This window comes from Heloderma suspectum, chromosome 16, assembly GCF_057233095.1.
Source record: "Heloderma suspectum isolate Gila_16-S chromosome 16, 16-S_ref, whole genome shotgun sequence".
Classification (NCBI taxonomy): domain Eukaryota; kingdom Metazoa; phylum Chordata; class Lepidosauria; order Squamata; family Helodermatidae; genus Heloderma; species Heloderma suspectum.
The window spans coordinates 4275707-4301233 of NC_139473.1; the positions used below are offsets into that span (position 1 = coordinate 4275707).

General features: G+C 49.7%; 1 protein-coding gene across 4 annotated transcripts in view; it reads left to right on the forward strand.

The window, feature by feature from the left end:
* Positions 1 to 2539: 2539 nt before the first annotated feature.
* NXN (nucleoredoxin) overlaps positions 2540 to 25527 on the forward strand; it is a 70927-nt gene continuing 47939 nt past the window's right edge. For 3 of the 4 annotated variants that reach the window (XM_084822601.1, XM_084822602.1, XM_084822603.1), the window contains exon 1: positions 2844 to 3280. In XM_084822601.1, the coding sequence (XP_084678727.1) occupies positions 2921 to 3280 (360 nt within the window). In that variant the 5' untranslated portion in view covers positions 2844 to 2920. Of the gene's footprint in view, positions 3281 to 25527 lie in introns of all 4 variants that reach the window. The other variant, XM_084822604.1, reaches the window with a different exon arrangement.

Consider the following 25527-nt stretch of genomic DNA (forward strand, 5'->3'; position numbering starts at 1 on the left):
ATTTTTGGAATCCTGGCTACACTGTGGCACCACTCATACCAATAAGACGTGCTGGAGTTTGCTGGTGAAGCCACCCTGGTGTGGTAGTTCAGTGGCAGAGTGCGTGTGCTGCATGCACAGTCCCCAGTTCGATCCTCGGCGTCTCCCTGTAGGGCTAGGAAAGAATCCGGCCTGAAACCCTGGGGAACTGCTGCCAGTCTGTGTCAACAACACTGGGCTAGATGGCCCAGTGGCCTGACTCGGTATGAGACAGCTTCTCGTGTGTGGGAAACGGTATGCAATGGCACTGGTTACTCAGCCGGGTGAGCATGTTTTGTAGTATCCTTCCTTTTAGTAGCAAACTTGAGTGGTTGAGTGCCAATCATTTAAAAAGTGAAACGGGGTTGCCCCAAAATAAGGTAGCGGCTTCTACATTCTCGAGGGGTGTGTGTGTTCTCCCAAGGCAACCTGCATTATACAGGGATGTTTCGGGAAGAAGCAAAGAGAAAAAGGCGCCTCCAGGACCCCCTTCCTCCCAGGCTAGACTGAGAGAGAGGGTCATCCAGAGAGCTTAGTGACTGAGTGGGGATTGGAATGTACGTCTCCACAGTCCTCCTCAACTGGATCTTCTAACCACTATACCACATTGCGTCTAGTGTCACACCCACTTTACAGACGAGTGGATTTTTGATTGCTTTAGTTCAGGGGTAGGCCACCTGCAGATGTTTGGGCCAGCAACACCCAGCATTCCTGACCGTTGGCCATGCTGACGGGCTGACCGGAGTTGCGGTCCAAAAGATCTGGAGGGCACCAGGTTGGGGCTTTTAGTTCCTGGCAACCTACTCTACAACAACAACAACAAAAAACTAATTTCTACATCCCTTTTTTTAAACTGGGGGGAGCAACAGCTTCCAGATGGAAATTCGGCCCTGAACAGCACCATCCTATCCACGTCTCCCTCGGAAGCAAGCCCTGTTTTGTCTATGGGGCTTACACCCAGGGAAGCGTGGAGAATGGGGCGCAGCCTTAACCAATGCCCCCCTTGGTGCAATTTGGAATGCATAGGGAGAGAGCGCGGCCGCGTAGTTGGGAGCCCCTTGCCCTCTGCAGGTTTACTTGAAAGTAAGGCCTACTCGGTCGAAGGGGGCTTGTTCCCTCCCAGGTAAGCACACCTAGCAGGATTGCAGCCTTGCTCGGGAAGGTGGTAGAACTGAAGCGATAGATAGGAAATTACTGCATGCGTTGTAGCTAGATGATAGTCAGAAACTACGAAAGTAATGCATGTTTTGTATACCTACAGGAAGGAAGCTGCAGATAGATGGCTGGAGAGCTGATACAAAGATAGATAGATAGATAGATAGATAGGAAATTACTGCATGCGTTGTAGCGAGATGATAGTCAGAAACTACGAAAGTAATGCATGTTTTGTATACCTATTGAAAGGAAGCTGCAGATAGAGAGATGGCTGGAGAGCTGATACAAAGATAGATAGATAGATAGATAGATAGGAAATTACTGCATGCGTTGTAGCGAGATGATAGTCAGAAACTACGAAAGTAATGCATGTTTTGTATACCTATTGAAAGGAAGCTGCAGATAGAGAGATGGCTGGAGAGCTGATACAAAGATAGATAGATAGGAAATTACTGCATGCGTTGTAGCGAGATGATAGTCAGAAACTACGAAAGTAATGCATGTTTTGTATACCTATTGAAAGGAAGCTGCAGATAGAGAGATGGCTGGAGAGCTGATACAAAGATAGATAGATAGATAGATAGGAAATTACTGCATGCGTTGTAGCGAGATGATAGTCAGAAACTACGAAAGTAATGCATGTTTTGTATACCTATTGAAAGGAAGCTGCAGATAGTGAGATGGCTGGAGAGCTGATACAAAGATAGATAGATAGATAGATAGGAAATTACTGCATGCGTTGTAGCTAGATGATAGTCAGAAACTACGAAAGTAATGCATGTTTTGTATACCTATTGAAAGGAAGCTGCAGATAGAGAGATGGCTGGAGAGCTGATACAAAGACAGACAGATAGATAGATAGGAAATTACTGCATGCGTTGTAGCTAGATGATAGCCAGATACTACGAAAGTAATGCATGTTTTGTATACCTATTGAAAGGAAGCTGCAGATAGAGAGATGGCTGGAGAGCTGATACAAAGATAGATAGATAGATAGATAGGAAATTACTGCATGCGTTGTAGCTAGATGATAGCCAGATACTACGAAAGTAATGCATGTTTTGTATACCTATTGAAAGGAAGCTGCAGATAGAGAGATGGCTGGAGAGCTGATACAAAGATAGATAGATAGATAGATAGGAAATTACTGCATGCGTTGTAGCTAGATGATAGCCAGATACTACGAAAGTAATGCATGTTTTGTATACCTATTGAAAGGAAGCTGCAGATAGAGAGATGGCTGGAGAGCTGATACAAAGACAGACAGATAGATAGATAGGAAATTACTGCATGCGTTGTAGCTAGATGATAGCCAGATACTACGAAAGTAACGCACGTTTTGTACACCCATCGGAAGGAAGCCGCGGCTAGCGAGACGGCTGGAGAGCTGCCGCGAAGGAAGCTCAGCGCGCGCGCGCGCGACAGCTCCAGAGGAAGCGCCGCTGCCTTCTGGCGGCCCGCTGGCGAGAGGAGGGCAGGCGCGGGCGGGGATCCCTCGCTGGGTAGCCGGCGGTGCGCGGGACCCGCCCGCGCGCCGGGCGAGCCGGCCTGGCCCGAGCGGGAGCGCAGCATCCGGCCGCGCGCGCGCGCGCCGCGAGCCACGGGGGGCCGCCCCGGCGCCAGGGCGGCCGAGGGCCCGCGGCTGCCCCGCGGGGCGCGGGCGCGGGCGGGGCGGCGCCTGGGCGGGCGGGGCGCGGCGCGGCGCGGCGGCCGGGAGCGCCCGCTGGCGGCGCGGCGCGGCGCGGGGATGGCGGCGTGCGCGGCGCTGGCGGAGCTGCTGGGCGAGGCGCTGGCGGCGCCCGACGGCGCGGCGGTGGCCACGGCGTCGCTGCCGGCGCGGGGCGTCTCGCTGGTGGGGCTGTACTTCGGCTCCTGCGGCGGCGGCGGGGCGGGCGGCCCGGGCGCCCAGCTGGCCGCCAGCCTGGCCGCCTTCTACGCGCGCTTCCAGCCGGCCCGCGCCGGCGGCGGGGCGGCTCCGGACGCGCCGCCGCCGCCGCAGCGCCTGGAGATCGTCTTCGTGTCGGCCGAGCAGGACCAGCAGCGCTGGCAAGACGCGACCCGGGCCATGCCGTGGCTGGCGCTGCCCTTCGCCGACAAGCGCCGCAAGGTGGGAGCGCGCGCCGGCCTTCGCGGCGGGGGGCGGAGGCGAACGTGGGGACGCGCGAACACGCGTGCGGGGAGAGGCGGGCGCCGCCGCGCTGTCCGCGGGGTGCTCTCGGGCGGGCCCTCCCCCGTCCAACCCGGCCTGGGGGGCGGGCATCAGCCGTGGCCCGGGGCGGAGGGAAGGTGGCCCGGGGGGCACCCATCGACCGTGGCCTCTGGGCGAGGAGAGCGCCGCTGCTCGGGGAGTCGACCTCGGAAAGCGAATGCACGGGGCGTGCGGAGGCGCACACATCCCCCCCCCCCAAATGGGAAGGAGTGTGTAAAAGAGCTTTCGCGCTTAGGTGTGTTCACTCGGAGGGAAACCCCCTTAAGTTCAACAGGGACTTGCTCTTAAGTAAATGTGCAAAGGGTGTCCCACCTTGCGTGGCTTCTTGGATTTGGCCCCTGCTTTTTCTAACAAAACTGCCCCTCCCCCAGTGATTCACAATGGGATCCGAAGGACATTTACTCCGAAGTACAGTGACGGCTGCTCTCAACCAGGTTTACTCCTAGGTAAATGTGTAGGTTGGTTGCCGCTTTAAAATGAGTGATAGCAAAAGGCGTTACTGAGGAAGAGTTGGACACGACTTAACGACTGAACAACAACAACAACAATGCATTACTCAGAGGTAAGTCCCACTGAATTCACTGGAGCTTACTCCCAGGTAAGTGGGCATAGAATTGCAGCCCAAAGCCCATGAGGGTTGCAACCCTGTACCCTTTTACCTGGGAGTAAATGCCATTGAATGCTGTGGGACTTGAATCTGAGCAGGCATGGATAGGATTGTGCTGCAAGGTGGCAATCCTATGCGTGCTTACTTGGGCGTAAACCACTTTGAAATGAGTGGGGCTTGCTTCCAAGGAACCTCGATTTCTGTTTATTTGGTCAATTCAGATCCCACTTTGTGATGGAAGACCGCCAAAGCGGCGTTTCTAAACTGCAGCCGATTACACCACAAACCCATCTTAAAACCAAGTGAAATGTGCATCGTGCTTTAAAAAAGCCCCCCCCCCCGAATAATTTGGAAGTGTTTCGCAAGATTGGCAAGGCTTTCGATCACAATTTAGGCCCTGCTGTAGTCCAGAATAAAGCAAATCTGGTTTCAGGTAGGCCGTTTACAAAGAATCGCTTAAAATGTGGCCCTCTGTCAATCTGGGGTGAGTCGGGGGAGAGTTCTCTCAGAATCCTGCTCCCTTTAAAATCTGTGGAAGGCCTTCCACAAAACCCTTCCTTTCTCCTCCAGAGGAGATTAATCCAGATTAAACTCCCCCTTGGATTCCACCTTGAGTAAACCGGATTGGAGTGGCTGGGGTTAAACCCTATGTGGGATGTCCTGACCCCACCCACCCCAGGTTCTTCTTCTTCTGTGGTCCATTATTTTCCATTCTCCTTTGTCTTCATCTGATCTAGAAGTTGTCTGCAAATACGTGGTTTCCCCTGGCGAAGAAATCCTCAGCGAGCAGGGCCCTCCCCGCACCTGGCACTCTCCAGATGTGTTGGACTACAGCTCCCATAATCCCCAGCCAGCCGTGGGAGTTGTGGTCCAACACATCTGGAGGGTGCCAGCTTGCGGCAGGTTGGTCTGGGAGGGATGTTTGCTTGAGAATCTTCCAAGAGGGATTCAGGTATTTCTTGGGGCATGTTGCTTCCCCCACCCCAGAGAATTGTTTCCTGTTCTGCAGATCCAGCCTGGCAAAATGTTTCATGGGGATGCAGATGAGGCATCAGTAAAAATCAAAATGCACCCCCCCACACCCTTGTGCCCTGAAGGGATGCTCTTCTGGAAAGGCCTTTGAATGCCAGTGTGGGTGGAATTTTTGCAACTCCCCATTGTCTACCTGCGGAATTTGGGGCTGATAACCTGTGGATTCTGATTCAAAAACTGCCAGTGTGCACCCAGCGGGGCAGAGCAACGCATGCACTTTGCATTCCCATTGGTACCGCAGCAAAAACATGAGCAGATGAAGTCCTTAATACACTGCGTTAAGCAAAAAAAATAGACTGTGGGGTAATACTGTGAATTCCAGTAGTGCTGTCAGGATAGGATCTGGGGGCAGATGTGCCCAGAAGTTATCTGAGCGTCTTGGGCCATCCGACGTCCTGCAGATAAATGGATCTGTTCCCTCCCGTTTTGGGGGCTACGTCGACAGATAGGCCGGTGAAATCCTAAAACTGCACACTTTCTCAAAATAAGGCTGGATTCCAAACTCTTTGTCAGTCAACATTCACTTTTTTTAAAAGAGAGAGACAGAGAAGTAAACTGGAGGTGTGTAAAGCTCTGATTGAGCCCAGCGAACAAAAAAGGACTTGGAGAGTTTGCGCAAATCTCAAGTGCTGAATTCCCAAACCGTATCCTGAGTGCATTGTGTATGCCTTTGGGTACAGAGGTTCCCAAGTTTAATCCCCCAACATCTCCAGGTCGAGCTGGGAAATGAGCCCTGCCCGAAATCCTGGAGAGCCACTGACTGTTTAAGGCAGATTCCTGTTCCTGTTTCAATCAGCTCTTTATTCAGAACCCTGAGGACTAGAATCTTACTTTGTATCTAGGGGAAGGATCATAGCTCGGTGGTAGAGGACCTGCTTGGCATATAGGTGGCATCAGTTCCTGGCATCTTCTCTTAGGGATGGGAAAAGCCCCTGTCTGACTCCTTGGAGAACTACTGGCAATCATTGCAGAGAATACTGAGCAAGGTGGACTTAGCTGAACAGAATGCTGGACTAGATGGACCCTTGGTCTGATCCAGCCTGGCTCATCTTATGTTCTTACAACTAATGTTCTGACCTGGTAGAAGGCAGTTTTCTGAGTTTCTGTCAGTAGTGTCCTGTTAGTCCAAACACAATTCCACAGAGGAGGCTGGACGTTGTCTGTCTGTATGAGTCGGTGCCCTGGGTTTGCCTCCTTCCACTCCTCCTCTGGTAAAATTCTGGTACATTAGATCATGCAGTTCTCTCAGTACAGGGGCTGCAATAGGGTTACGTGCACACAGTGGAGGCTGCCTGTCATGTCTGCGTGAGTATGTGCTCTGAGCTCATCCCCTTCTCCTCTGGAGATGTTCCCAGACAGATCTATGACTCATGCAGGAACACGAGGCGGGCTTTTCTGGAGGCGGGTGACTTGATACTCCTTTCCTCGAAAAGTAAACCTTTGCGGGGTGGAAGAGTGAAGGCTGCCTCAAATACTATGCAGAACGCAGCAGCTCGGCTGTTGTCGGGAGCTGCCCATTTCTGTCGTGTAACTCCTTCGCTGAGGGAACTGCACTGGCCACCTATTCACTACTGGGCCAGGCTTAAGGTATCAGTACTAGTGTACAAAGCCCTAAACAACTCGGGACCAGGATACTGGAGAGAGCGCATTCTCCCTTACCGAACTGCCTGGCCACTGAGGTCATCGGAGGGCATGTCCCTGGTGGTTCCATATGGACCTGTGGCCTGATAGGAGTCCACCAGGAGAAGAGCCTTTGGTGTGGCGGCCCCCTTTCTTTGGAACTCCCTGCCCCTGGAGGTCAGGCAGGCACCAACACTGCATTGTTTCCGGCGCCTCCTGAAAACAGCACTGTTCCAGGAGTCATTCCTTAATTGACCAGTCACAGGTTTTATTAGTATTCTGTTTTTAAAAGTAATTTTAATGTGGTGTTTTAATTATTTTACTGTTTTATTTCTTGTGTTCACCACTCCAAAATCCGTTCTAGATATGGAATGGTATATAAATACTCAAATAAATAAATACATGCTATGTTTAAAAACCAAGGACGCTTTGTCTGTCAGAACTTTTGGGGAACACGGGGGTTAGCTTTCATGCTTCACCAGTTTCTTTAAAATGTTCGCCACGTTCCCAGGAACCTTTTGTACAAGCAGATTTCTTTTTAACATCAACTTAGGGGTGGGGAACCTCAGGCCCTGTGGGCCAAATCCAGCCCTTCTGGGTCCCCTGATGCCCCCCCCCCGGTCCGCCAGTCATTGGGTGGTTTTCCAGGTTTTGCAATCTTTCTCCTTTTCTGAAAGGTTTTAATAACTTTCCTAAGGCCCAGTTTCTGGCAGTAAGAGCTTAGAACCGCAGTATACTGGCATTTTTGGTATCTGGACTCTGCCTCTTGTGTCTTTGGCCCTGCCCACTCCTGGAATGTGGCCCCGAGCGCTTCTCCGAAATTTAATCTGGCCCTTGGCATCAACGTTCAACACCCCTGCTCTAACTGGTCCTCAGAAACACCCTCCCGATAAGGGGACGAAGTGTAGACGGGGCAAAGGTCGCGCCCTCTACCAGAAATGGCCAAGAGGCTTGTGGCGCCTTCCAGAACCGTCCACGAAAATGGACGCCACAGTGAATCTGCTTGTCTCTGAAGTCCCCCAGATGTCTTGGCTGTGCTTGGTGCACCAGACGAACCTGTCTGGAAGTTTTCTTCAGCAATCGTTCCTCCTCCTGCAACATCCTGGTTGAGAAAGAGCCCTGTGTAACTCGAAGCCTTGCCTGCCATGTTGGGGCTACGATCAGTAAAGATGGTATTGGGTCCTCCCATGAACATGCCCGGCAACCTCGAAGAGACAGCCGACTTTGCGATCGGGACAGAACGCAGCTCGAGAAGCCGGCGATGGAGTTTGGCTTGAGCGTTTCAGCGGCAAAAGACCGTTTTTCCCTTTTAGATGAAACTAGGAGATAATCTGTTCTGAAAGCCATCCAGTGGCTGAATGCGGCGTCCTGCCGGGTTATTATTTTTTCATTCCTTTTTTCCAAGTGGAACGGAGAGCGTGCATCATGTCCGGCGGAGCCTTGGGTTTGTACCCTTCCCGGAACTCGCGGTGAAACTTGCGTTTGAGTGGCAGGGCTCCTAGGGAAGCGCCCTGGCTGCGTTTATTCCACACGTACGCCTTTTCCTCCTTGAAGTCTGGGTAAAAAGCAAGCGGTCTCGAAAGTTTGCAGCAAAACCTGATTAGTGCAGAGCAGTAACAGGCTAGGGCCTGCGACATCACCAAGACGTGTCTCTGTCCTGTCCTTGGAGCGATTTTGCAACTATTTTAAAAATGGATCTGCTACTTAAAATGTGGTGAGGGGTGAATGCACAAATTGGTAAATGTACAGATGATGCTAAATAAAAGTTAAGTGGGCCTCATCTGATATATTCAGGAAATTCTTAGAATGTAAGTGAGGTAACATAGGTGAGTAACCCATTGCAGCTGCTCTTTAAATATTACAGCTGTCTTTCACTCTTGAGAGGTCAATCTGGGGGACCCCCTCCCATTTTGTCTTGTGTATTTGTGGGTACCCCGTGCGACCCTGGAGGGGAGGGGTGCTACCCTGTGTGTTGAGACCCTGAAGTGCTTTTGTTGTTGCAAGAGAGGCTTACCATGGGCAGGTTGCCTGGGTGCCTAAATGTTTCCAGGTGAGGCTTTGGCCGTCTTGGACTGGAGATCTTGCATTCTCTTGCCACAGCGTAAGCCACCCTTTCCCCAACCACGCAGGCTGGGGATGATGGGAGTTCTAGTACCAGCACATCTGAAAGGCACCACTTTTGGGGAGGGGAGGGCTTTCTTAAGAGAATGGCGATGGCGTGATTTCAAAGTGCTGTCCGTTGGCTCCTTCTGCTGACCACTCTGTTCCTCGGCTCACGTCCTTAATGGAATATTAGCACCGCCTTGCGGGAATCCCGCTGAGGTCAGTGGCTGATGCCAGGAGAAAACGGTGAGGGTTGCAGAAGGGGCATACTGCATTCTGGGTCTTGGTGAGAAGAGAAGCTCTGTCCTATCCGTGAGATTTCGGAAAGCGGAATTTATTTCTTTGGTGCCGTTGGAGTGCAAGAGGCTCCTGCTACCAAGGAGCTTGCAATGTAAAATGTGGCGTAAGGGAGTCACCAGTGGAAGAGCAGGAAAGCGGAGGCAGGGGGCAAAGAGGGAAACGGTATGGGGTGGTTTGAGCTGTGCATGCTTAGATTTGATTGCAGGCTTAGTTGTAGTAATAACAGTATTTTTCGTAGCGTTAACATCCCAGTCCTTAACTACGTGGCAATGTATTTCATATCTCTAAATGGTTTTCCCCCTCCCCCGAAGTAAGATCCACTGATTTTGAAGGGGCTTTCAATCAAGCATGCTTAAGTGTTGATGCCTTATTTTAAATGTCCACTTTATGATTTGCCTCTAGTTTCCTATGTGAAAAAATGCCTTTTCTTCAAGTAACCACAGGTGCCCAGCAATTGTGGGGGTGGCGAAAGGAAGTGGCTTGTTCAGCAGCTTATGAGCAGGCCACACAGTTGAGGGCTTTTTCTAGTTGTTTGTCTCCAGAGGTATTTATTGGCTTCAAAGTTGACTTGCAGCTGAAGTTAGGCAAAGCTCTCATGAAATGAACGTGCAGCGGGGCTGAGCTCTTGCAAGGAGTTCTGTTGTGTTGGTTTCGCACTCCGGCTTAAAGCTGCAGCTGAACTCTTGCAAAGCGCACATGAAACAAACGTGCAGAGGAGCTGCAAGGAGTTCTCCTGTGTTGGCTTCAAACTCTGGTTTAAAGCTGCAGCTGAACTCTTGCAAAGCCCACATTGCTTCCCCGAAATGAGCCTGCAGAGGAGCTGAGCATGTGCAGGGGGTTTCGCTTTGGTTTAAAGTCTGAGGTATCAGGAAGAGATTCCTTGTCAGCAGTGGTGACCTGACTGCACATTGTAGAACTAAAGATATGATTTGGTTGAAGCAATCTGGGACGGAGGCATTAAAAAAACAAAACAACAGATCATTTATTTATTTATTTATTTCATTTCTATACCGCCCAATAGCCGAAGCTCTCTGGCCGGTTCACAAACAGATAAGGTGGCAGTATAGTAGAAGAAGTAGGTTTAACCTTCAGAGTGATGTGCCAACCTCCTCATAGAAGTAGAATTAAGTAGGGATAACCTGGCGCTGCTCCCATCCCGGACAGTTGCTAGGCAACCTCCTGGCGCTGTTGGGTGGTTGCTAGGCAGCTGCTGTATCATTTCCCTTTCTCATCAAAGTAGCTGCCCCAGGTCGCCTATTCGCAAGGTGGTGGTAATTGTTGGCCATTACCCCCTCCTCAAATTAAATATCTGAGAGGGGCAAATCTGTCGATGGTCAGGTCTTGGACTCAGAAGCACGGATATTTTGGAAGATCTAGGAAAACCACAGCCAGACTTGGTTGTTCTCATCCAGATGTTGCACAGATGTTGTTCCACTTAGCCCCCCAAAAGAGGGGAGGAAAGACAAGGCGATTATAATATTACTGGCATATGGAGCTAAGTTATTGTTCCCTTAATCCTAAGAAAGTTATGTGTTTAGCTTCATCACTTGCCCCAGCCTTGCAAACAAGTCCACAAATTCTACTATCCTGTCTCCCCTCCGATATACTTTTTGTTAGTTGTACGTGACCTAAAAGGAGGAAAAACACACACTTAATATATACCCTATTTAAAAAAAAGAAGCTTTTGTTCCAGTTCACCTGGGGGATACTTCTCCCTCGCCAAAGGTGACCAGGCAGAGTGCCTGTTTTACAAGCCTGTCCCAAAGTCTCATGGTGGGTTACCGAATGGAAACTCAGCTTCTCCCTTCATCAAGAAGTTAATACAGGAAATTGATCTGCTATATCTGGAACTGGTTACTACCGAGGAGCGTCTGTGTGTCTCTGTTTGCATCTGTTTACATGCTGCTTAACTGCTACTTTTATCTATTTTTTAAATCATGTGTACGAGGTCTTTAACTGCAAGTGTCTCCCTCCCTCATCCTTTAGCCTGTTTGTTTTGGGTTGACACAAGTGTTGATTTTTCTGGTGTCTTTATTTTTCAATTTTGTATTTTTCATCTGCGGTCAAAAGGATCACGAACCGTCTTCCCTTTCTGTGAGGGGAAGACATTCCAAATTGTTTAGCACCAATGTGAGGCTGAGGATTAAAATTCTTGAGTGGCCCACTATATTACCCACTCTTTAAAAAAATTATTTTCATTTTCTTTGATCCCTTTTGGGAAAGAAGATGAGGTTTGTGCTGCAGGAAAACCATCAGACGATGGGTTCTTACTTTTTTTTTGCGGGCTGGATGTGCGATTGACCTTTCTCTCTTCCATGCTGTGTGTGTAAAAAGTGTGCACACATGCACTCAAATCCAGTGTATATATGTATGTGTGTATAGGAGAGAAAGATTAGGAATCTTGCCTGCATATGTACACAAAGCATATGCATATGCACAATTAAAGAAATCTTAATTGGATTCAATGGAACTTACTTCCTGGTAATAAGGGTGTTGCTAGGTATTTAAGGGCACAGTCCCACGCCTGTTTAGACAGAAAAAAAAAGCCTACAAGTCCCAGCACACCCACCAGCCATGCTGGCTGGAGCGTGCTGGGTGTTATCGACCTTTTTTCTGTCTAAACATACATAGGATTGCACCTTAAAAGATTGGGGGGTCAGACCCACAGGACACAAATCCACATAAAATCTGCATATGCTAATTCATACATACAGATGCATATGAAAATTTAGAAATAATTACCAGGATTGATTTAAATTTCACAGGAGGCAAAGTCACCGAATTAATTTTCATCCGAATAGTCTCAGATAAAATAAATAGCTCCGTTAATTTTCACCCAGTCCCAGATCATCCCAAACCAATAGGAAATGTTCTTCCCCCCTTAAGCTTAATTGCGGTGCTGGGAGAGATTTATTTGCGGGGGGAGGCCTTGCAGCACCTGGGGAGGGGAGAGTTAATCCTTCCCTCCCCAGCTGAAAAGCCCCCTGAAAATTGCCCTCATCTGCGTGGCAATGTGGCAATGAAGCTGAGGAAAAAAACTTCGTTCGGCACCAGTGCATACTCCGGGGTCTGGGGAATCCATCCAGGGCCCTGGGGAACAGATTTGAGGTATGTATGTATAGCGGGGTGGGCTATACCTCTTTAATTTCAAAAGCCCTGTGCAAGCAATCAGGTCAGACTTCTGGCAAAGGCAACCTGCCCCTCTCCCTGGCAGCCTGCTGGTTAGCGGGGGAGAAAGAGAAAGAAAAGGAGAAGGCAAAAAGAGAGGGAGATGGACCTGCCCACAGCTGTTTCTGGCCCCACCCACCACTGGTGGCCCCAGACAGATCCCCCCCCCTCCCCGCTGGGGGACCCTGCCCCTAGACATAATATCTCCCCCCCGCCCACCCATGCATAGGGGTGGGAAATCCATCCATCAGTTCAGTTTGCAGATGGGTACAGACAGTACTGACCTGAAGCCTGGAGCACGCTAGCATCGCTTTTAGGCACGGCGTGTCTTAGTTTGCGGCGGGTTATGACAGGCATCCTCTCTTTGAGGTGTGGAAGGGAGAATGCCTCTTTTAAGAGCACATTTTCCAGAAGCTTGGCATCTTTGGAGAGGATGTTTGCCATCTGAAGGCTGTTTATTTTAAAGAAGAATTTGTAGTAGTAGTAAGGAATAACAATAATAATTTAACTAAAAAATGCTGCCAGATTATTTGAGGGGCTGCAGTTCTGTGCTGCAGTTACACACCTCCCTTACCTGGGTGTAATGGCACTAAAACTCAGTGAGACTCAGTTACACAGAATGGTGCTTTAAGAGGGTTTTGTTGTTAAATAAATCAGTTAATTGGATTGATTAGATATGGCAGCTCTTATGTGCACTAGATACCTACGTCTATATAATCTCCTGTATATAAGTCTAAAACTTAGATGTACATGGTGCCTGCCAGGTGGGTTGTATTACAAATCCCATCACCCCCAGTTGGCATGGCAGTTCATGGATCATGCTATGGATCATGGCAGTTGCACTCTTAACACATCTGGGGGGACCCAGGTTGAGAAAGACTGGTATAAAGGACTGGCAGCCCTAAGGATAAACCTGATCCCCGGAGGAATTCTGCTTGGTTCTCTAGTGGCCACTAAAGAGCCTGCCCGCTGTGTCTCTGCGTGCTGTCTCTGCTCTGGCCAAGTCTCCTTCCAGTCAGCCTCCTGTAAGGCAGATGGTCGGTGGGTAATTATGCATCGGATGCATTTGGATCAACCAGTCCCTCATGATGGCCGAGACGCTCTTGGAGGAGTTTGCCCATTGCCTCTCTGTGTGAGTTGCTCTTCTGGGGCTGGTTGCCTTCCAGCCAAGAGGCTGCCCAGAACAGTGATGTGGAGAAACACAGCGGGGAGGCAGGCTGCTCCAAAGGCGGATGAAATTCTTACTCCCTTCACCACCCTCAAAGTAAAACAATCTTTCCTCATCTTCATGCCCTCTGGACTACAGCTCCCATCAGCCCCTGCCAATATTGTCAATGGGAGTTGTAGTCCAAAACACCTGGAGGGTGCCAGGTTGGGGAAAGCTGATTTTGGGTTGAAGAGCGGAGCGTGTTTCCAGTTTTAATTCACAGGGGCGGAGGTGGTTGAAGGAATGGCCTAGAAACAAATGGTTTTGTGCACTTGGGCGCCTGTTTCTCCGTCTCCAGACTCTCCCTTGAATGAATTATGCCAGTGTCTAATGTTTGGGGTGGGGAGTGTTATCAAAGGAACATTCCTCAGCTGTGTGTCCCCCCCCCATCACTCCCCCTTACCCTGCCTTCCAGGAAGGCTCCAGGGTTTTATTTTTTGCTGTGCGTGTGCGTGGTGTCCCCCCGCGGTGCCTCCCTTCACATCTGGCTGAAACCTGGCGATCCAGCGGTCAGCCCAGATGTGGCCGCTTTTGTCGAGCATAAAAAGTTATTTTGTGAAGCGCTTAAAGCGCTTTTCTTGTGGCGATGTTGGGGCTGGAAAGGATATACATGGCTTCCCCTCTGCCTTCAAAGCCGACAGACAATAGCCCAGTGCTTACGAAGGTTTCCTATTCTCTCCTGTGGCAGGGGTGTGGGGTAGATCTCCTTATCCAGTGAGGATCCCTACTGGGGCAATGTGGAGCAATACACTGCGCATGTCACAGGCAGCGCGGGTTCCAGGGGAGATCTGGGGCCACCTCTGTAGTATGGCTAACGGCATGTCTGCAAAGTGAACCCCAGCATGGGATGTTTGTTCCCCAACCCGGCATCCTCTGGGAACATCGAACTATGTATTATGTATTATTGCATTTATATCCCGCCTTTTTTCCTCTTGCAAGGAACCCAAGGCGGCTTACATTATCCTCCTCCTCTCCATTTTATCCTCACAACAACAACCCTGTGAGGTAGGTTGGGCTGAGAGTATGTGACTGGCCCAAAGTCACCCAGTGAGCTTCCATGGCCAAGTGGGGACTAGAACCCGGATCTCCCAGCTCCCAGTCCAACACTCTTGCCACTACACCACACTGGCTCTCTGGGAACTACAACTCCCATGATCTTGAGCCAGCTGGCTGGGGACGATGGGAGTTGTAGGCCACATCCAGAGGGCAGCGGGTTGCATCACGAAGGCTGGGTTATGGTTGGAAAGAGACAAATGAGGTGTTGGACCAGAGCGCAGAGCATGTTGGCCAAAAAGAATCTATGAAAGATAGATTTGGCCCACCAAGGATCAAAATGTTTGACTGCAGTGTTTTAAAACCTCCCTGGCTGTTGGCTGGAAGAACTCTGGCTTCGCTTGGTTGAAAGAAGCCTATGTTAGCTGTTGGCCCAGCTGGTAAGGCGGTGGTTATGGAATATTTACGAACATTCCAGCTTCTGAGAAACTTAAAAACAAAACACAAACCAACGCCTGACAGCTCACGAGGGACAGATGAGTTTGTTGGTGGAAAAGAGTATCGACTGACTGGAGTCCATGGACAGAATTGAATGGGTGGATGTCTGTGGCAGGTGTGTGTTTATGGGCGCATGAGTGGAGAATGGACGTTGAAAAGAGACACCAAACACCCAACATTGGCTTCGCCTCTGTGATGTCACAGCGAGCCTAGGCAGCCTGGTGCAGGGCTAAGGAGGAATTCTAAACTGGAATTTAGAGTTGGAAAGCTACGATCAGTAAGTTCCTCCTGTTGAACTATACCACACACGCATAGCTGGATGAGTTTTTGAATGTGAACCCGTTGTGTATTATTTAGTCATCTTTTTAGCACACCTCATTCCTAAGCTCAAGATAACTTACTGTGAGAAGCTTGTATGTAAGCTAGTTGCCTTGGGCGAGCAAGAATCTCCTCCAGCCAACCAGGTGGGGAAACGCTTTTGTAAATTTCTGTCGCGGTGGGTGGGTGCTGGTGTGACGCTTCCATGCTCTGCTGTGTAAATTCTACAGAAGTGAAATAAGTCTGCTCCTGAAATTAATGCAGGAGTAAATAGCTGGAGTTTTGGAAAGGTAAGAGGCGAACGCACCCCGAACTACAGATCTCTCTGGGGTCAAGTAGAAAGAACCCTGCGGATGTAGCGTTAGCGCAACCTCTCCACAAGGATGGCGCATTGAGTGACAACATGATAGAAGCCCCCCGCTGGGCTTTTCCTTTGTTGCTTGGCCATTTTGAAGCCCAGAGAACAGCCTAAGAGTTGGCGGGCGCAGGATCTTCCGGGCCATTTTTTCTCTTGGTGACATTTTAATCTAGCTGTTGAAATGAAAGCGAGTGTGTCGTCTCCCTCTTTTTTAATTGTGAATTTGCAATGCTGGCAAATGCATTCTCTCAGGGTGAGGCTCTAAACTGTTCTCTTTACGTTGTTATCGCTTGCAAAATCCATGTGTAATTAGAGCACGACCCTTGCTAGAAATGGGCTCGATTTGGTAGGGAGGGAAGGGGGGTGAGTGGGATATTTTCGGAAATGGTTTGTTTTCCACGGCCACCAAAGGTAGCACTCCAGAATGAATTCATACACAGCCGCATGGTGGTGAACGTTTCCAAAACGAGGTTTGAGGCATTTGGGAGCTTTGGAAAAGCTGTTAAGTTTCCCTCCCCTTCCATCCTGAGGAAGCCGGTTGGAAGCCAAAACATTTTTCTTATCGCTTCCTTGTCTTGTTTTTCAAAATTGAATAGGAACCAAAAGGAGACGGTGAGCTTCCATTTCGCCCTGTCAACGACACTGTGAAAGAGGTCCCATTTTCCCCCTTCAGCAGACTGACAGAGGGAGCTGGAACAGAGAGGAATTGTAATTGTTTTCCCCACCTCCACCCACAGCCAATTAATGGATGAATAATCTGTTGTGTTAGCGGTGGGATTTGAACCCCGCTCTCCTTCATCTAATTCTGCTTCCGTCTCCCCATCGGACTGTGAGGAGACCTCTTGCTTGAAGGGATTTTTTTGGCTCGATCGAAGTGCTGTAATATCCATGGCTGAATTTCAGGCCCATGTTACCAGGGCTAGGCCAGCATTAGGGCCCGGAGACTTGAATCCAGACCCTCGAGGAATCTGTTCCAGACTGAGGTCAGTTGCTGGAGGCAGAGTGAGGGCTTGGATCTCAATCCTTGAGTATTTATGCCAGGCTTGGCCAGTCATGAGGCTCCATAGCGCCTTCCAGTCACGGGGGCCAGCATTGGCACGTTCTTTACTCCCCGAGGCCTGCGCTCATACAGTTCTACGGTAGCTCCCTCAGCTAGGCTGCAGCCCCGATAAGCTTGATTTTATTTATAACATTTATACAACATTTACATCCCGCCTTTGCTCTGAGCACCTCAAGGTGACATATGTGGCTCTCTCTTTATCCTCACAACAGCCCTGTGAGGTAGGTTAGGTTGAGGGAGAGAGAAAGTACAATTGGACCAAGCCTAACCAATGAGCTCCCATTTCTGGAGCGGCAATTTGAGCCCGACACTCCAACCCCCCCCCCCCCCGGGGCCAGGTGACCTAGTACCCTCCGGATGTTTGGGACTACAATTCCCATAAGCCCCAGTATGGCCAATAGGCAGGGATTATTGGAGCTCATTTTTATTAATTATTATTACATTTATATTCTGCCGTTTCTCCCTCTAAGGAACCCAAGGTGGTTTATGTGGCCCTCCTCCTCTCTATTCTGTCCTCTCAACAACCCTGTGAGGGAGGTTAGCCTGAGAGTCAGGGACTGGCCCAAAGTCACCCAGTGAGCTTCATGGCCGAGTGGGGACTAGAACCTGGATCTCCCAAGTCCCAGTCCGACACTTTAACCACTACGCCACACTGCCTCTCATTGTCCAAAACATGGTTGTCATCCAAAACATTGGGAGAGCACCGGTTTGCCACGCTGGCTTAAGCTGGTGGTTCGAGACCCAGGAGTCCTTCAAACATGCTCTTAGCAACCGGGGATAAACAGAAACGCCACGTTTCTATGTGGTATGAAGCAATGGGGAAATGTATAAACCCTCGGTGATCCACAGTCCAGTCATGTGACAAAATGTGTGTGTCTGTGGCTGACAAGATAATGTTTGCAAGCGCGGCCTTTCACAGAAGACGTCTGTGTGCGCGCATGCAAGCAGCTTTGGATGTTGGTTACCGACTGGTGATTCTCTTCCCCCTCTTTCGCCACCGAGGCATTTAAAGGGAAGTTGGTGGGTCGCGCAGCTAAGGAATTTCCCCCAGGAAAGCTGAGATTCATGAATTCTTTCCCTTGGCTATATTTTGAATCGTTGCAGGACTGAAGCTACCTAGCGCATAGAGTTTCACATCGCTTGAATTTCCTGTGTGTTCTGCATTCCTGTTTTTAAACAAAGTCTCCATGTAGGGAACCAGGGTATGGTTTTAATCTGCCGAAAACTCAAATGATATTGAATTTTTTATTTTATTTATTTTTTTGCCTGACTGGGTTGAAACTTTTTTCCCTCGATCCGAGGCAGCTGGCTACTTCAGCCAATGAATACCAGATGGGTCTCTGACTTTTTTGGGGGGTGCAGATTGTATAACAAGGGAAGTGGGTGGGCTGTTAAGAGGTCACACTGGCCTTCCCTAGTCAAGGGGCGCTTGTTTAAAACTTTTAAGTTTCTTGATAGTCAGTCTTCTCTCTCCCCCCCTCCCCCAAAAGGTATGTTTCTAGTCCTCATTGCTGTCGAGTGAGGTTTCAAAATTTGGCAGCAAGAATTGGGAGCAAGGAAGCTGATAACGCAAGGGCCATGCTGGCTGTGGATGATGAGAATATTTTAAAACAGGAATGCAGAACACACAGGAAATTCAAGTGATGTGATACTCTATGCGCGAGGGAGATAATTCCTCCAACATATCTGGAGAGCGCCAGGTTAGAAGTATAGAGGCCGTGAATAGAGATCACTCACATGCCTACACACATAGAATGCTAGATAACTCATCCAGTGACATCAGTCGTGAGAAAGTTTGAAACAGGCAAAAGGAAACATTTCTTCATTTTTTTAAAACCATGTAATTAACATATGGAATTGGTTAGTGTAAGATGTAATGGTGACCCCTGGCTTTGACGGTTTAAACAAAAAACGGATTCGAAAGGTTTGTGGAAGACACACACAAGTCTTATCAAACAGATGGCTATATAGAGCCTCCTTTTTTAGAGGCAGTATTACTGAGTATCGCATGGCTGGGACCAGGCAACAGGTCGTGAGCTCTCCCCATTGTAACCTGCTTTCCCCAGAGACGAAATGGCGCACCAGATGGAGCTTGGCTTGTATCCAGCGAGTCACTTCCTACATCCTTCTAGTCTAAACCTCTGTAAAAATCCATGGGGGGAACTATCTTTGCTAGCCATGCATATCTTTTAAAAGAGGAGACACTGCCTGCACTGGGTTCGAGATCTTAAGTGTCTCCTTCAGCTTGCAGATAAACGCAACAAGCAGAAAAGCTGTGATCTGTTGGCCAGCTGAGTCCCGGAGGTCATGTTCCGAGTATTTATACCAGGCCTGGCCAATCCTGAGGCATCATACTGCCTGCCAATCACAGGGGCCGATATTCCATGTGCCGCTGTTCGCTTCTGCGCCTGAAGGGGGCTCTGAGGGCGTGGATGCATCACATGTGCTCACAGTCGCTCACCAGGGCTAGGCCCCAGCCTGCGGGCAGAACTACGCCCCCGAAGCAAGTGTGTGTCCTCCAAACCCACATTTTGTTGCTGTGATAATGCAGGGGTGGGCGGCCCCCTTGCAAGGGAGAGACAGTGGGGAAATTATGCTTAACCCCTCCCGCACTCGCGGAGTCTTCTCCGCAAACGCCCCTATCCTCCCTTATTTTATTTATTTATTATTGCATTTATATGCCGCCTTTTTCCCTCTTGCAAGGAACCCAAGGCGGCTGACATTATCCTCCTCCTCCTCTCCGTTTTATCCTCACAACAACAGCCCTGTGAGGTGGGTTGGGCTGAGAGTCTGTGACTGGCCCAAAGTCACCCAGTGAGCTTCCATGGCCGAGTGGGGACTAGAACCCGGATCTCCCGGCTCCCAGCCCATCACTCTCGCCACTACCTTGGCTGTTTTCCTCTCAGCTGGGCCTATGTCAAGTTTCTGACCCTGACTGGAGGGGCAGTGTGTGTGTGTGGGGGGGTTATTTAAAAGACAGGGTGTTTGCAGGGGGGAATTGGCAAAGCTCCTCCTCCTCCTGCCGATTCGCCCCCGCAAATGTGCCCCGCCCCTCATGTCACAGCAGTGCGAAGGAATTGGAACACCAGCCTTTCCCTCATAACGTCGATCTCCGTCTTCAGACCGTGAGGTTCACAGCTCAAATTCTGCCTGCTTCCGACACCTTCTTGGGGTTTGCCTCGGGTGTCTCTGCGTGTTTTGCACATCGGCCTTCACACCTGGATCCGGTGCTGTGTGTTCCAAATCCCCCCCCCCCCCGATACCAGAGACAAATGGTCGGGAATGTTTTACCACCTTGATTCCCGGCCGCATTGATGACTCCTGGGCCCCGCTGCTAATTTTTCAGTTTCCTGTTGTTGTTGGGGTGTGTGAGAGGACAGATGGGCCTATAATCCATCGGTCGATCAGTAACCGGCTGGATGGGTGATCGTGAGCCGGATCTGGAAAGTCCTCCCATATAGCTGGAAGCAACTGGATGGGGGCAGCAACTCCAGTAATTCCCCAACTCTGTGCCACCAAGGCCTGCCCATGTGGCACAAGAAATTAAAATCTTCCATGATCCCACCAGGGGTGGGGGGAAGAGGAGGAGGGTGGCCCGCTGTGTCTCTGTAGGATTCACTGTTCTTCGATAAGTTATTTTTCTTTAAGTTTCACCAGTGTGGCTCCTGGGAAATGAGAGTTTTGTGACCAGCTATAAGAACATTAGAAGAGCCCTGCTGGTTCAGACCAAGGGTCCATCTAGTCCAGCATTCTGTTCACAAAGTGGCCAACCAGCTGCTCACAGGAACCCCCCCAGCAGGACATGAGTGCAACAGCACTCTCCCGCCCATGTTCCCCAGCATCTAGGATACATAGGCATACTGCCTCTGAGACTGGAGGTAGCATATGGCCATCAGGACTAGTAGCCATTGATAGCCCACCACGGCAGCCATTTTATGAACAGGCGAACCTCCCCATCGCACCATTTTGTGAGAGTGCCCACAATATTCAAATATCAAATCTGCCCACTGACCCAAAAAGTTTGTGGAACCTTGTTCTAGAATGTAAACATCCTGGGGCAAAGATCCATCCTGTTGTTCTTCATAAAGTGCTGCGCACATGGATGGAGCTATGTTCATAATATGACTTCCAGAGACATCTCCCAGCATCCAAGGAGATGCTGGAATTCTTCAACAACCTGGGTACCAGTTACCGCAGCCAGTTTTTAAATTGCCAACTCTGCTTAAGCAATTAACTGATCCCCCCCCCCCCCCCCCGTCTGCTTGGAGGCCCTGCTTAGCTATGAGGGCTGACACATCCATCACTGAACTGGTCTTCTTGAGAATTGGCCTCTCCTCTGTAGCCTTGCGAAAGTGGGCCTGCCGTGATGCAAGGCCATCTTGCGGTTCCCAAAGATAAATAGGAAGGGGTGTGTGTGTGTATGGGGGGGGAAGCTCCCAGCATGCCATGGGGTGATTTACCGCAGCTTTGCCCCGGGCGAAACATGATGCCCGCTACAAAACCAGGTTGCTTTCCTGGCAGCCAGTAACTTGGTTTAAAATGATGGCGCCGTAGGAGAGGGTTGGAGAAATGGAATAGATGCAGCAGAAAAATAGTAATAAGCGTATTAAATTCATTAAAGGCAGTGAAGCAGTGATAATGTGTAAAGCACATGGTTGCATTTTATGGCTGTAGCAGGGATATCTTGCACATTTTTGCAACCATAAACATAACTGGGCAAGCTCTGTATCACTTGGCATTTCCTAGGGAAATGTAATGATTTCCCCCCCGCCTGATTGAACGTTTGCGAATTGATAAGATGTGGGAGCGATAGCTGCTGATGGATTTATTTTTAAAGGAAAGAGAACAGAGAAATAATGAAGGAGAGTGACTAAGGGCGCAACCCTCTGGCCCCTAGTCAGTGGCTAGACGGCCATAGGATAGGTCAGTTCCCTGAGAACCGATCTCCACCCCCTCTCATGCTGCCTCGTAGGCAGTGCGGAATGTCCCTGCACTCCGCTCTTGGAAGAGGAGTGCCGAGCGGCAAAAATGGGGTGTTCCTGGGAGCGTGCTGAGGTGGGGAGGGCGGAAGTACTGTTCCGATGCTTCCTATGTGTCCCATCCCCCCGCTCTGCCTTCCCTTGGCTCGACAGCCGAAATCAGCTGTCTAGCCGCTAATGGAGGGCAGCTGAAGCGTGGAGGGGACAATCCCGTCTGCACCGCTCCTGCGTTTCATTGGGTAGCTGGTAGCCTCTGAGTTCGGAGGTGGCCATCTATCCCACTAGAATTGTGCCCTGAAAGTGGTTGGGATGGAAGATTTAAATGAGTGTCTTCCTGCATTACACTCTCAGTTCCCGCACAACTCTAGTCTCATGGAGGCAGTAAACCTCTGGCTGGGCAGCATTATCATCATCATCATATAATCTGTAAAAGTTTGAGAATCAGGGCCAGCCCTACCATTAGACAGAGTTGAGGTGGCTGCCTTAGGCAGCAGATTCTGGGCGGGGCGGCAGCAGTGAGAAAAGCCAGGGAAAACACTAGGGGAAAAGCCACACCAAAGCCGGGGGTGGGGGGAGCAGCCAGGGTGAGGGGGGAGAAACCAGGGGAAACAGTAGGGAAAAATCCACACAAAAGCCATGCAGAGGGGAAGGGAAAAACCAGGGGGGAATGCCAGGGAAAACATTAGGCAAAAAGTTGCACAAAAGCCAGGGGGAAAAAAAGAAAAGCCAGGGAAAACGCTAGGGAAAAAGCTGCACAAAAGCCAGGGGGGAAAAAAGGGAAAAGCTGGGGAGGGGGGAGAAAAAGCGGCGGGCGGGGACAGGGAAAACGCTATGGAAAAAGCCGCACAAAAGCCAGGGGGAAGAAAAGGGGAGAGCCGGCGGGGTGGGGGAGGAAAAGCCGGGGGGGGTGGAGGGAAAACCAGGAGAAACGCTAGGGGAAAAGCTACACAAACGCCAGGGGGGAAAGCCACACAAAAGTAATGGAACTACCAAATGATTGGTGGTTGGCAGGGAAAGATATGGGGCTAGGAAAAGGGGTCGTGGCTTTCGGGCTGTATTTTCTGCACCCCTGGATTGCACTACTCCTTTGATGATGGGATGCCAGGCACCGTCTGCAGGGACGGATACCGCCATCAAACGTACTCAAACCGTTTGGTTGGACTGGTGACAGTTGCTTTGTGGTCCAGGGTGACTCGGCAGCTGGCCCTCTCTAGGACTAGAGTTACCCGAGAGTGTGCTTTTGGCAAAGATCGAGGGGAGTAGAGGAAACACTGCAGGCGGATGGGGCTTGGAGGTCGGCCGGTTGAAATCCAGGTGCAGGAGGAGTGACATTCACAAGGCCAAGAGGTTTCCAGCTGTGGCGGTACTTCCTCAGCTGAGGGGGGAAGAGTCCGGATTTAGAGTTGTATGGGTGGGTTGCCGCGTGGACTGGGCTTTGCTGGGATGTGTCCGGAGGTACTTTTTGGTGATGCTCTGGTTGTGCTCTCCAGACGTTTTGGACATCAATCCCCATTTGCCTCAGCCATCATGGCCAGTGCCCAGGAATGCTAGGAATTGTAGCCCCCCCCCCCCAAATCTGGAGAGCACCAGGTTTAAGATTGATCTAGTTCCTGTGAAACAACCTTGGGGATTTTTTTGTTTTTTTGGCTCCCAAATATTTACGTGGCTTTCCTCAGAGGCGTTCCTCAGGGCTTCTGCTCCTTGGCTTCATTTCCATACATGGAAACACCGCTGCCCCAGCCAGAGGGAGAGGCCGGCATGCCAGTGCGAACGGGACTCGGTTTTTCGGCAGCTGACGCAGCGTTGCAGGCAGATGGCTCTGGTTTCTCTTCAATAATACAGCATAAAAGCAAACAAGAAAGATCCCACTGCTGAGGAAGGGAGTGGGGGAGAAAGAGTATCATTTTACTGGCCAGCCGGGAACTTTTAACATCTTCTGCTGAGCTTTGAAAAATGCTCCTTTTTTTTAAAGGCAGGAATTATTATTTTTCAGTGGGGTAGTGGAGGCAGGGCTCACAGGGGTCAAGGCTCTGGGACTTTGGAATTAGCAGGGACACTGATGTCATCTCCCCGCCGCCACCCCGTGCTCAGAATTCCCTCTGAGCTGAGTTGCAATATCGGGGGGGGGGGGATTGAATTTTCCCAGCAACAATATATTGCCCCCTGTTGTAATGCAAAGGATTTGGGGGGGCGGGACGGCTTGGACTTGAATGGGCAGCTAATAGAAATGGATAACTTCTGAGATATTTGCTGCATCTTGAGGGAGGTGGGGACCCTTTTTTTATCATCACCATCATCAAATAAGAGAGATGCTGGGCCTTAAATTTGTGGGGGTTTGTCCACAAAACCACAAAGGAATTCTTGGCACTGCATGGATTTCCTTGGAATTTACATGATATTTGCTTGATTGCTAAAAGTTTAGGGGGTCCCAATTCCCCCTCCGATTTTTTACTTTTGCTCAGATGCTTTTTCATAATGATACAAAGCCATATCAGATCGTATTGAACTTTAGTACACATCTCTTTATGTTGCTGTTTGTGCATCTTGCGGAATTTTGTTTTTTCCTTTTTCCTTTTTCCGTCCGTCTGTCTGTCTGTCTGTCATTCATTCATTACATTTCTGTACCACCCAATAGCTGAAGTTTTCTGAGTGGTTTACAAAGATTAAAAACTTTAAAAATACATTATAACAACCATTACATACAGACAATACACATGGAGACACACATATATCTAAAACAATTTTGAACAGTCAATGATAAGAAAAATCCAGGAACTGATTAAAACCTCATCATATGCTGTCAAATGCCTGAGAGAAGAGGAAGGTCATTTCATTTCATTTCATTTATTATATTTCTATACTGCCATAGCCGAAGCTCTCTGGAGGGTTCACAAAAATTAAAAACCATTAAAATACTTTATATAAAATATAAAACCATTAACTTAATGACATAGAACAAATAACACACACAACAACACCATATATCTAAAACAATTTAAAACAATCAGCCAGAGACAATCAAGAGACTCATTATACACTGCAAAATGTCTGAGGGCAGTTTTAACCTGGCGCCGAAAAGATGACAATGTTGGTGCCAGATTATTTATGGAATAATCATCAGGGAGATTATTCCATAAATGGGGAGCCACCACCGAAAAGGCCCTCTCCCTTGTTGCCGCCCTCTGAGCCTTGCTTGGAGGAGGCACCCGGAGGAGGGCCTTAGATACAGAGCGTAGTGTAAGGGTCGGGTCATTCCAGGAGAGGCCTGTCAGGTATAGTGGTCCCGAGCCATGTAGGTCTTAACTTGGTGCCGAAAAGATAGCAGTGTTGGTGCCAGGCCAGCCTTGTTCGGGAGATCATTCCACAGTTGGGGGGCCACCACTGAGAAGGCCCTCTCTATTGTTGTCACCTTCCGAGCCTCCCTCAGAGGAGGCATTATGTCTGGTTATCCAACATGGGCTTCGAAGCCTCTGAGCCTGGTATCTGCAATCTGTCCCTAGACCACAGGGGCTGTGTGCCATGGGCGCCCTGTCCGCTTCCTTCGACCCCCCCAATCATTTGGTGGTTTCTGGCTCTTTTGTAGTTTTTTCCCTTTTCTGAAAGTTTGAAATGCTTCTCCTAAGGTTTAGTCGCTGCTAGCAGTAACTGTAAGGCTTAGACCAAAGGCACCTTTGCAGCTGTTGCTTAACACACACACATACACTGTGTCTGAATGCCAGATGTTGTCCCCCCCCAGCCCAATAAAATGGATGTCCACTGCCTTTTAGGGGAAGGAATTGCTCTTGGCGGAAAGCCGCTTTGCTGTCCGCACCGCCTTCAGCGTCTCTTCTAATGATTCATCCCGGTGTGGTGGTTGTTTTATTACTTGGCAAAAAAAAGTCTCTAAAAGATAAGAGAAGTGA